The 12,352-nt window shown below is 44.4% G+C and overlaps 1 protein-coding gene across 1 annotated transcript; it reads left to right on the top strand.

Annotated features, from left to right (window-relative positions):
- Positions 1-6,209: 6,209 nt before the first annotated feature.
- Positions 6,210-7,122, top strand: LOC115112660 (transmembrane protein 100-like). Its single transcript, XM_029639689.2, has 2 exons — positions 6,210-6,293; positions 6,561-7,122. Exon 2 carries the CDS (start codon positions 6,683-6,685, stop codon positions 7,091-7,093), a length of 411 nt encoding a protein of 136 aa, XP_029495549.1. The 5' UTR covers positions 6,210-6,293; positions 6,561-6,682; the 3' UTR covers positions 7,094-7,122.
- Positions 7,123-12,352: the final 5,230 nt, after the last annotated feature.

Raw genomic sequence — 12,352 nt, 5'->3', positions numbered from 1 at the left:
TATCGCTGTTTTCCTTGGGCATGAATAAAGTGCGCCTGTTATCACCCATCTCTGCTCTCCTGCACCTGACTTACCTTCAACCAGTTGTGCACATTGTGACACATTCATTCTTAATTTTCACAATGCTGGATATTTTATGCCCTCCTGGTATGTTATTATCCTTTCAACTGTCTCAGTGTTAAGTATAAACCAAGGTTTTTGCATTCTAGATGGTTGTATTTCTGAGAGCTTCGTAAATCAATGCTTTTGTTTCTATTTCAATGTAAACAACCTTGGAATTTAAACTTTAAACTCAGCCAAACATTTCCCTGACAGCTCTCTCTTTGTACACAAACATTCAGATCAGCCAGGTCGAAAGCCGTCGACTGCGTTTGGAGAAATGTTGATGAGGCTGAGATCCTGTTTCTCAAAACACCCACCCACTCTTTATAATATTTCAGGTCATCTCCAGTGGACAACAAAGGGGACAAACTCCCATAATGTTCCTGTTTCCTCATTACTTACTGTGTACAGGTCCCCTAGTAATTTTCTCAGTAATACTATATGTCTGGTAATGCATGATACAGGGCTCCCTTATAAAATAAATACAGTGCATTCGGAAAGTATTCAGACCACTACTTTTTCTACAATATTCTAAAATTGATTACATTTATGTTTTTCCTAATCAATCTACAGAAAAAAACCATAATGATGAAGCAAATACAGGTTTCCGAAATTTAAGCAAGAAATAATGACCAAATACCTTATTTACATAATTATTCAGACTCTTTGCTATGAAATTCTAAATTTTGCTCAGGTGCATCCTATTTCCATTGATCATCTTTGAGATGTTTCGACAACTTGATTGGAGTACACCTGTGGTAAGTTCAATTGATTGGACATAATTTGGAAAGGCACACACCTGTCTATGTAAGGTTCCACAGTTGACAATACATGTTAGAGCAAAAACCAAATCATGAGGTCGAAAGGAACTGTCCGTAGAGCTCCGAGATGGGGAAGGGTCACAGATCTGTGTCGAGTCACAGATCTGGGGAAGGGTACCACAACATTTCTGCAGCATTGAATGTACCCAAGAATACAGTGACCTTCATAATTCTTAAATAGAAGAAGTTTGGAACCACCAAGACCTTTCCAAGAGCTGGCCACGGATCATGGAGGTGATCAAAAACCCGATCGTCACTCTGAACGAGCTCCAGAGTTCATCTGTGGAGATGGGAGAGCCACTCCACCATTTAGGCCTTTATGTTTGAGTGGTCAGACAGAAGCCACTCCCCAGTAAAGGCACACAGAGTTTGCCAAAGGCACCTAAAGGACTCTCAGACCATGAGAAGAATGGGAGAAACGACCCAAATACAGGTGTGCCAAGCTTGTAGAGTATGGTGGCAAAATTGCATGATTATGTTATAATACTTTTATTGCATCATGGTTGTTTTATTCAACAGAATAGAGAATTTTGTTAACTATTGTGTGTGTGTTCTACTGAGGATGGGCCTCTGGGAGATAACACTGACAAGAGATTTACAATGTCTTTTGGGTGATAAAACCTAAAGAGCATTCCAGAGTATGAGCTAATGTTTCTGTTCTATATGGTACCAGAGAGAGATGGTTCCAGTTTGGAGTCGGAGGGCCAGACACTGGTCTATACAATGAAAACTGTTGACACAGAAGACACTGTCTGCTATGTATTATAGGTATCTTTCATACAAATCTTAACCTTGTGACCCATTATATGTATCTGTTGTTCGTCATGTAGGTTGAAAGGGGTATATCTTGGCTATAAAATACCTTTGTACTTTTGTCTCGTCGCTTTTCAACGGATCATCAGAAACGGTGATTCGTCGACAAGCCATTGCTATTGCAAAGCTCTCACTATTAAGATTTAGTTTAAGTATAACTCTGACTTGTGTGATAAGTTTGTCTATCCTCATTTGATAGTAAAGAAATGAACCACCACAAGAGTCATACCTAAGAAGACTTGGTGCTGTAATCACTGCCAAAGGTGCTTCAACAAAGTACTAAGTAAAGGATCTGAATACTTATGTAAATGTGATATTTCATTAAAAAAAATGTTTTTTTAATTTTTAAAAGTTGACTGTGCCTTTAAACAGCTTGGAAATTCCAGACAATTATGTCATGGCTTTTGACGTTTCTTATAGGTTAATTGACATAATTTGAGTCAATTGGAGGCGTACCTGTGGATGTATTTCAAGGCCTAACTTCAAACTCAGTGCCTCTTTGCTTGACATAATGGGAAAATCAAACGAAATCAGCCAAGACCTCAGAAAAAAAACGTTTTAGACCTCCACAAGTCTGGTTCATCCTTGGGAGCAATTTCCAAACACCTGAAGGTACCACGTTCATCTGTACAAACAATAGTGCTCAAGTATAAATGCCATGGGACCACACAGCCGTCATACCGCTCAGGAAGATGACGCGTTCTGTCTCTTAGAGATGAACGTACTTTGGTGCGGAAAGTACAAATCAATCCCAGAACAACAGCAAAGGGCCTTGTGAAGATGCTGGAGGAAACAGGTACAAAAATATCTATATCCACAGTAAAACGAGTCCTATATCGACATAACCTGAAAAGCCGCTGAGCAAGGAAGAAGCCACTGCTCCAAAATCGCCATAAAAAAAGCCAGACTACGGTTTGCAACTGCACATTGGGACAAAGATTGTACTTTTTGGATAAATATCCTATGGTCTGAAACAAAAATAGAACTGTTTGGCCATAATGACCATCATTATGTTTGGAGGAAAAAGGGGAGGCTTGCAAGCCGAAGAACACCATCCAGCAGCATCATGTTGTGGGGGTGCTGTGCTGCAGGAGGGACTGGTGCACTTCACAAAATAGATGGCATCATGAGGAAAGAAAGAAAATTATGTAGATATTTTGAAGCAAAATCTAGGGAGAGTAGCATCAGGTCTGAACTTTCTCCATTTATAGACAATTTGTCTTACTGTGGACTGATACACATCAAGGCTTTTAGAGATACTTTTGTAACCTTTCCCAGCTTTATGCAAGTCAGCAATTCTTAGCTTTAAGAGAAGTCAATTGCCTAGGGGTTCAAATACTTTTTCCAACTTACAAGTAAAATCAAAGTGTATTTCTCACGTGCGCCGAATACAACAGGCATTACAGTGAAATGCTTACTTACAGGCTCTAACCAATTGTGCGGAAAAAAAGGTATGTGTGTGTGTGTGTGTGTGTGTGCGTAAGTAAAGAAATAAAACGAAAGGCTGGGGCCTTTGACAATTGTTATGGCCTTCCTCTGACACCACCTGGTGTAGAGGTCCTGGATGGCAGGCAGCTTTGCCCCAGTGATGTACTGGGCCGTACGCACTACCCTCTGAAGTGCCTTGCGGTCGGAGGCTGAGCAATTGCCATACCAACCAGTGATGCAACCGGTCAGGATGCTCTCGATGTTGCAGCTGTAGAACCCTTTGAGGATCTCAGGACCCATGCCAAATATTTTTAGTTTCCTGAGGGGGAATAGGCTTTGTCGTGCCCTCTTTACCACTGTCTTGGTGTGTTTGGAACATTCTAGTTTGTTGTTGATGTGGACACCAAGGAACTTGAAGCTCTCAACCTGCTCCGCTACAGCCCCATCGGTGAGAATGGGGGCATGCTCAGTGCTCCTTTTCCTGTAGTCCACAATCATCTCCTTAGTCTTGGTTACGTTGAGGGATAGGTTGTTATTCTGGCACCACCCGGCCAGGTCTCTGACCTCCTCCTTATAGACTGTCTCATTGTTGTCAGTGAGTGTTTAAATTCTGTAATCAATATAGACAAGAAAATACAATAATTAGTGGTATTTGTTTTAGCACACTATGTTTGTCTATTGTTGTGACTTAGATGAAGACCAGATAAAATTTGATGACCAATTTATCAGAAATCCAGGTAATTCCAAAGGGTTCACATACTTTTTCTTTCCACTATATATACTGTATTCTCTTCTACTGTATTTAGTCTATGCCACTCTGACAATGCTCATCCTAATATTTATATATCCCTTAATTCCATTATTTTACTTTTAGGTTTGTGTGTATTGTGTGTATTGTTGTGAATTGTTATATATTACTGCACTGTTGGAGCTAAAAACACAAGCATTTCGCTACCCCGCAATAACATCTGCTAAACATGTGTATGTGACCAATAAAATCTGATTTGAACCTGTACACCACACACACACATGAACACACACACATGCGGTAAGGTCAGGTTAGCCCCTCGGGTGGTCTGTCACATAGTCAAGTGTGCTCCCTCTCCGGCCCCTAGGTCACCAGGCTGTTTGTTATGGCGCACACCTGTCACCATTGTTACGCGCATCTGCGCATAATGACACTTACCTGGACTCTATCACCTCCATGATTACCTGCCCTTTCTATGTCACTCCCTTTGGTTTCTTCCCCAGTTGTCATTGTTTCTGTTTCAGTTTCATGTCTGTGCGTTGTTTTTGTTTCTTGTTTTGTATTATGTTTTCATTTATTTATTAAATGATTCACTCCCTCAACTTGCCTCCCGACTCCCAGCAACACGTTGTAGAATGATGATTCACTCCCTCAACTTGCCTCCCGACTCCCAGCAACACGTTGTAGAATGATGATTCACTCCCTCAACTTGCCTCCCGACTCCCAGCAACACGTTGTAGAATGATGATTCACTCCCTCAACTTGCCCCCCGACTCCCAGCAACACGTTGTAGAATGATGATTCACTCCCTCAACTTGCCTCCCGACTCCCAGCAACACGTTGTAGAATGGTGATTCACTCCCTCAACTTGCCTCCCGACTCCCAGCAACACGTTGTAGAATGATGATTCAACAAAGGGAAGTATCAGGGAGTGTTTTTTATTTTTTTTGTGTGTTGGAGGTGATGTTCGGTCTGGGGGTTGGAGCCGGAGCTACCTGGGAGGTCTCCATACCACAGCTGGCTCGACAAGCTCCCATGCGTTAGCCGGCTCATCAGGCTCTCACGCCTCAGCCAGTTCAGTTGGATCGACAGGTTCAGCGCCTTAGCAGAGGTCAGCTCCTGATCCCCGGGATCGTCATCTTGGTCATCTTGGTACTGTCAGGTGTGCTCCCTCTCCGGCCTCTAGGTCACCAGGCTGCTCGTTATGGAGCACACCTGACACCATCGTTACGCGCATCTGCGCATAATGACACTCACCTGGAGTGTCATTATCCATCACCTCCTTGATTACCTGCCCTTTATTTGTCACTCCCTTTGGTTTCTTCCAGCGTTGTTTGTGTTCCTTGTTTTGTATTATCTTTTCATTTATTTATTAAATTATTCACTCCCTGAACTTGCTTCCCAACTCCTAGCACACACATTACACACATTCACAGGCTCGAATCTCACCTCTTTATTGTCTGTGAGGAGAAAGAAAACCTGAGTGGCTGGGTGACGCGAAGCTCTGAATGAGAACTTGTGAGTAGATTGCCATGAAGATACAGTGGATTTGTTACAGTGTGTGAACAGAAGGAGGGAGACACTGAGGATACAGTCTGAGCGAGAGGGTTATGTTCATGATCTATAAAGCCTATACTAGACAGAGTACTGAGTGCTGCGCACACAGCACACACACTCGTACACACAGCTGGCATCCTTCTACTCCCCACATGCACATGCAGACAAATTGATTGGAAGTTTTGGGTAAATTAAATGGGATAGTAGATAGAGGAACCTGCTATCCAGAAAATCGGACGGTCCTTATTCATGTATCCTGCTTGTTGGGCTATTTATATCGAGGGGTAGCAAGAGTGTGTGTGTTCATGCATGTGTATGTGCGTGCGTGAAAGTGTGTGTGTTTAAATCTAAGATTTGTTTTACTGTGTTACTGCCTGCTTACGTCAGATTAAATGGCTTTGCATCATAAAGGTAACTGAGGTGTAGATTATTTGAAACAACATTATGGTTAGATGGTATCATCGCTAAGCCTGGGCTGCTTTACTATTTTCCATCAACGCACACACATACATGGATCAATCAGAGTAGAGGAGATAAAGAGGAGATGGAACAGTTAACTATCTCCCATCGTCCCCCTACTTTCCAACCGCAACCCTCCGCGTCCCTCTGCATCCCTCTTGTCTTTGACGTCACTGTGCTTGGGCAGCCAATCAGGTTCCTGAGTCACACCAACCACCTCTCCTTCACCCCTCCTCCTCCTCTCTGTCTCTTTAAACCTCAAAGGCTGTGGAAACACAACACACAATGTGCTGCCGCCACTGGGAGGGCGGACGGATGCAATGCAGAACACACACCACACCACGCACCAAACACATCGAGACAGAGTAAGTGGATCCTCTTGCAGAGAGACTGCATATGAAGCCAGAGCTCATATCTCTTTCTCTCTCTCCCTTTGTCTTTCTGTCTGAATCAGTCTTTGTTTTCTCTGTGTCTGACTTCATCAGTCTCTCTCCCCATCTCCATCTCTTTTTATTTCTCTGGATAACTTCTCCATTTCCCCCTTCACTCTGTCTCCCTTCTGCCTCTCTGTCTTTCTCCATATATCTCAGTGTCTCCCTCCTGATCTCTTCTCCCTGTCTTTCACCCTCCAGGCACAAGCTGTGTCCAGACGACAACAACAGAGAACGCAGCAGCCCCTGTAGTAACAGAAAGAAGAGATCCACCAGAAGAACCCCTCTCACTCCTCTCCTCTCCCTAGGACCGCAGCTCTGAAATGGGCTGCTCTTCGGGATGCCAACCCCCGGCCCCGGTGCTTCAACCAGACCTGAACTGTGGCAGCAGCATACCTTCGGAGTCTCCCCATAGAGGGGACCTGGTCCAACCCCCAGAGTCTCTCTCCACACTAGAACGACTAGCCCAGGCCACTGGCGGCACGGAGAAGTCTTGGTACCGCTGTGTGTTCCCATTTGGGGTGATCTCCCTGGTGATTGGTGTGGCGGGGACAGGGGTCACCTTCATGTATAACACACCAGACCTGCACCAGACCAAGGTGGTGTCCATGGTGTTGCTGGTGGTTGGGATGGTCATGCTGTTGATGGCGGCAGTCTGCTGGAGGGACCACAGGCTAAAGAGAAGGAAGAAGAAGGAGGGAGGGTTCTTCTGCTCTGAACAGGGCACATTGTGAGGTTTGGAGGAGGAAGAGAGATGTATGGAACAGAGATACAGACAGATGAAAGGATGGATGGATGGAAAGGTTGAAAATCTGTGAGGTCCAAACCGATCAACCTGCCACATGCATCAGCGAGACGCTAGATTTCAGGGTGGTGGAGAGGGTTGAGAGTTCCTATATCTTCTTTCTCTTGTTTGGAAATATAACCTCCTCCTTCTTTACTTTTTTACCAGCCCCCATGTCTCTGAGGAGGTTTACTTTGTTTTTCACTGTGTGGAGGAGGGAGGGCGGTGTTTTCAGGGTTTCAAGTTCAGAGAGTTCTGTCAACGGTTAACCGTAGACCCTGATAACCTACTGAAGCAGTAAGATTTCCCATCAGAACGATGAAATCAGACTTTGGATGTGTACCAAATGACACCATATTCCCTACATAGTGTATACCCTATTCCCTACATTGTGCATAGTGTAGGGAATTGGATGCCATTTTGGCCCAGCATTTGTGTCCACACTTTTCATTCATAGTGATTTACGAATTTCTGCTTTCCCCTTCAGTTGGCTTCGCAGTTTCCTAAAGATGAGGACATCACTGGATCTGCCACAGAATTGGCTGAGATGTTACATTTTTACCAGTGGTTCTTTTTGCTGCCGTGTCAGTAATAAATTGTGATGAATTGACTTGCGTGTGTGTGTAACCGATGTGAAATGGCTAGCTAGTTAGCGGTGGTGCGCGCTAATAGCGTTTCAATCGGTGACTTCACTTGCTCTGAGACCTTGAGGTAGTTTGTGGCTTTTGTGGAGCGATGGGTAACGATGCTTCGTGGGTGTCAGTTGTCTATGTGTGCAGAGGGTCCCTGGTTCGAGCCCAGGTTGGGGCGAGGGGACGGATGAAAGTTAAACTGTTACATGTGCACCTCGAAGTGGTATGAATTTATAGTTGAAGGTTTCAGATAATGACATCACCCTGCGACAAGACTGCTGTAAGTTTGTCAACTTTGCATTCTTCTGTATGATATTACATGTATGTTTGGTGCGCTCTTAGATATGCAGAGGTTTATGGACTGATACGTCATTTGGATGGCATTCAAATCACATATCACTACCTGACCTGGGTCAAATATAATATGTCAAATAAAAGCTGCGCTTGATTTAGTATTGTCACGTTCGTCGTAATAATGGTCGGCCCAAAACGCAGTGCGATATGAGTTCCACATACTTTATTATTAGTGAAACTTAACTAAACAATAAACGCACAAACTGTGCATACAGAGGTGCAATGTGCACTAACTCCAAACAATATCCCATAACACACAGGTGGAAAAACACTACTTAAGTATGATCCACAATTAGAGACAATGATAGCTTGGGAATTCCTCTAATTGGGAATCATACCAAAACACCAACATAGAAAAAACAAACTAGAACCCCACATAGAAAATATAAACTAGACTAAACCCCTAGTCACGCCCTGACTTACTCTACCATAGAAAATAAAGGCTTTCTACGGTCAGGATGTGACAGAACGGACTCCGACCGCAAAACCTGAAAAAAAAGAAAGGGTTGGGGGGTGTCTAGTGTCGGTGGCGGCTCTGGTGCGGGTCGAAGAACCCGCTCAGCTCTCAGATCCACCATCTTTGGTGGTGGTTCTGGTGCTCGCCGAAGAACCTGCTCATCATGTGGATCCAGCCTTGGAACCATGCTGAACACTGTACCTGGACTAGACCTCGGTGCAGAAGAAGACTCCTGCCATGGAGCGGGACTGGACGCCGTGTCTAGACTGGGCATCAGGGCAGAGAAGGGCTCCTGCCATGGAGCTGGACTGGACACCGTGTTCGGACTGGACATCGGCGCAGAGGAAGGCTCCTGTCTTGGAGCTGGACTGGACACCGTGTTCGGACTGGACATCGGCGCAGAGGAAGGCTCCTGTCTTGGAGCTGGACTGGACGCTGTGCTCGGACTGGGCATCTGCACAGGGGAAAGCTCCGGTCATGGAGCTGGAGGTTCCGGACCGTGGACCGTCTCAGGAGGATACATACCGTGGACCGTCTCAGGAGGTTCCGGACTGTGGACCATCTCAGGAGGTTCCGGACTGGGAACTGTCGCCGGAAGCTCTGTACTGGGAACTGTCGCCGGAAGCTCTGGACTGGGGATCGTCGCAGGAAGCCTGGTGCGTGGGGCCGGCACTGGTGGCACCGGGCTGGTGACAAGCACCCCAGGGCGAGTGCGGGGAGCAGGCACAGTACGTAGCTGACTGGGAAGGTGCACTTGAGGGAGAGTGCGAGGAGCAGGCACAGGACGTACCGGACTGGGGACACGCACTTCAGGGAGAGTGCGAGGAGGAGGCACAGGACGTACTGGGCTGTGGAGGCGCACTGGAAACCTGGTGCGTAGAACCGGCACAAATTGTACCGGAACAATGACACACTTCGCACGGCGAGTGCGGGGAGCTGGCACAGGACGTACCCGGGCTGTGGAGGCATACTGGAGACCTGGTGGGTGGAGCTGGCACAGATGGTACGGGACCAATGACACGCTCCTCAGGACAAGTATGGGGAGCTGGCACAGGTGGCACCGGACGGCTAACACGCTCCACAGGGCGAATGCCGTGCATACTATGCCAAACCAACAGCTCTCTCGCTTCACTCTCCTCCAATTTATCCAACAACTCCTCGAAGGTCTCTAACTCACCCCTCCGTTCACTCTCCTCCAATTTGTCCAATAACTCCTCTACGGTCTCTGACTCACTCTGTTCGCTGTCCTTTTTTGGGGCTGTCTTTTGGGCTTGCGTCGAACCCCGGCGTCGTCGCTGTCCTTCCTTCTCTCCCTGCGTCTGCTTCAACGGAAGGCTTTCGTCTCCAGCCATAATTTCCTCCCAAGTCCAGAATGTCTTCTCCTTCTTTCTCTCCTCCCAAGCCCAGTGTACTTTCTCCACCTGGGCACGCTGCATGGTCCTGTTATGATGGGATATTCTGTCACGTTCGTCGTAATAATGGTCGGACCAAAATGCAGCGCGATATGAGTTCCACATACTTTATTATTAGTGAAACTTAACAAAACAAAACAATAAACAATAAACAAACAAACAAACCGTGACGACAGAGGTGCAATGTGCACTAACTCCAAACAATATCCCATAACACACAGGTGGAAAAATGCTACTTAAGTATGATCCCCAATTAGAGACAACGATAGCCAGCTGCATCTAATTGGGAATCATACCAAAACACCAACATAGAAAAAACAAACTAGAACACCACATAGAAAATATAAATTAGACTAAACCCCTAGTCACGCCCTGACCTACTCTACCATAGGAAAAAAAAGGACGTGACAGTACCCCCCCCCCCCAAGGTGCGGACTCCGACCGCAAAACCTGAAACAAAGAGAAGGGGGAGGGGGGGGGGGTCTACTTTCTAATATTTTGAAGTATTTGAAGTAATGTATTTGCCGCAGGTCTGATCACTATTGTGTCTTGCCACGTTTTGCAATCAATGTACCTCTTTAAATGAATGTATATTAATGTCTATATATAAAGATTGTGTACAGTATAGTTTATTGGGAGATTTTTTTGTATTTGAGATTTCCTGTTTAAATGATTCAACTAGAGAATTTTTAAAATTTGATATAGCTATCCGTCCGTTTCCTTGCTGCAAAATAATGTTTTTTGACTTTACAGAACATCCTCTGCATTACCATTCTGTATCAATTTCTTTCTGTTGGGTAGATTTAATGTGCATCCGGAATGGCACCCTATTTCCAATATAGTGCCCTACCTTTTGAAAGTAGTGTACTAAGTAATGTATAAGGTTTCATTTGGGACACCATCTTACATTCCTGTGGGGAAACATTGTGTGCAGCTAGCTATTAGTCAGTCACAGCATTTGCCGTGGCTTTTATTTCAGTGCCTTTATTTCAACATCAATATATCCCTGTAATGGTGTCATGACTGACCACGAGAATCCAAATAGGTCAGATTAGGTTTGCAATTAATTACTTCAATCAGACCCCCTTTCACCCGTAGAGGGGGATTGACACTCACGTCCTGTTTTAAATCAAGGGAGAAGATCCAGGCCTGTGCTCTCCAAATTCATCTAAGGAATGTGCTTTGTCTCAACAGACCTTTTTTTTGCAGCTGAAACTCTAACACGTTCAAAAGCGAATACTGGAACAATATTTTGAACGTAGAACGTGCGGAAAAGTCAGGCGATCTATAAACAAAAAGACATTAGTGTTCTGTTATTTTGTGATGTCATTAAAAATGTTATAATGGAAATACTGTAAATTGGAAAGTATACCCACTACATAGATAGAGTTTCCATACTATGGGTTGTGCATGTAATATGAAAAATTATAGAAGTGTTTTTGTTAAAAGAGGGATGTGATTTGAGAAGCTATAACAGATATGTTTTTTGCCATAACTTTGCACAGTGAGTAATCACCGCAAAGTTATGGCAGCCAGCCAGCCGGAACCACCCCTTTCAAGCAAAATGTATAAATGATGGGTTACGAATTAACACATGGAACCAGAAAAAGTGTAAAGTGGCAGCTACGCGTTTACAATGGTTTGAACTTTGAATCTCAACACGAGGTCGAGACGATAGATTCACCTCATGATTTCTTGCTCAAAGCGGGCATCGGTTTGTGTGCAAAGTATATGGTTATTGTAGGCGAGAGTAGTTTCTGAACATGGCAATGTTAAGTGTCTCTGTCCCTCTCTCTCCCTCTCCATCTCTTCTTTAACAACATCCATGTTGTTGTCATTCCGCTAGGGACCTGTTTTCAGCGTAATAAGTCTCCAGTCAATAACTGGTGCAGATTGTGTGTGTTTATCCTGTGTTCCCATTTAATTAGTTAGTAAATAAATAATTCAACCAATTTGTGTAGTACTGAATCATAAGTAAGTCTCAGGGTTTTGCAGGTGCAAGGACGTTACGACTGTTCAGAATGGTGACATGATAAGAGGTTATTATTAATAATTTGACTGTTTATAGATGTGATAGGTAAAAACCTTTTAGAGTTTAATTTGGGAGATGGTAACACTTTAAAGAACCACTCTTGTGGTGCCTCAGATCCTAATGAGTGAATTAATTGTTACATGATTAATTGAATCAGGTAACAATTAAACATAGTTAGTTAATTAGATAAATAACCATTTTCAGATTGTTAGTCAAGTCACGACTATGGGTTCACCCAAGCTGTACACCCACTGTGCCAGTACTAGAGTAGCTGATGAAAAGGAGATGTTTCCATTATCTGTTTGTGTAATCTGGTTGTATA

This window comes from Oncorhynchus nerka, linkage group LG28, assembly GCF_034236695.1.
Source record: "Oncorhynchus nerka isolate Pitt River linkage group LG28, Oner_Uvic_2.0, whole genome shotgun sequence".
Taxonomy (NCBI): domain Eukaryota; kingdom Metazoa; phylum Chordata; class Actinopteri; order Salmoniformes; family Salmonidae; genus Oncorhynchus; species Oncorhynchus nerka.
Note: the sequence above shows the minus strand (reverse complement) of the source record. Positions and strands in the feature narration are given on the sequence as shown.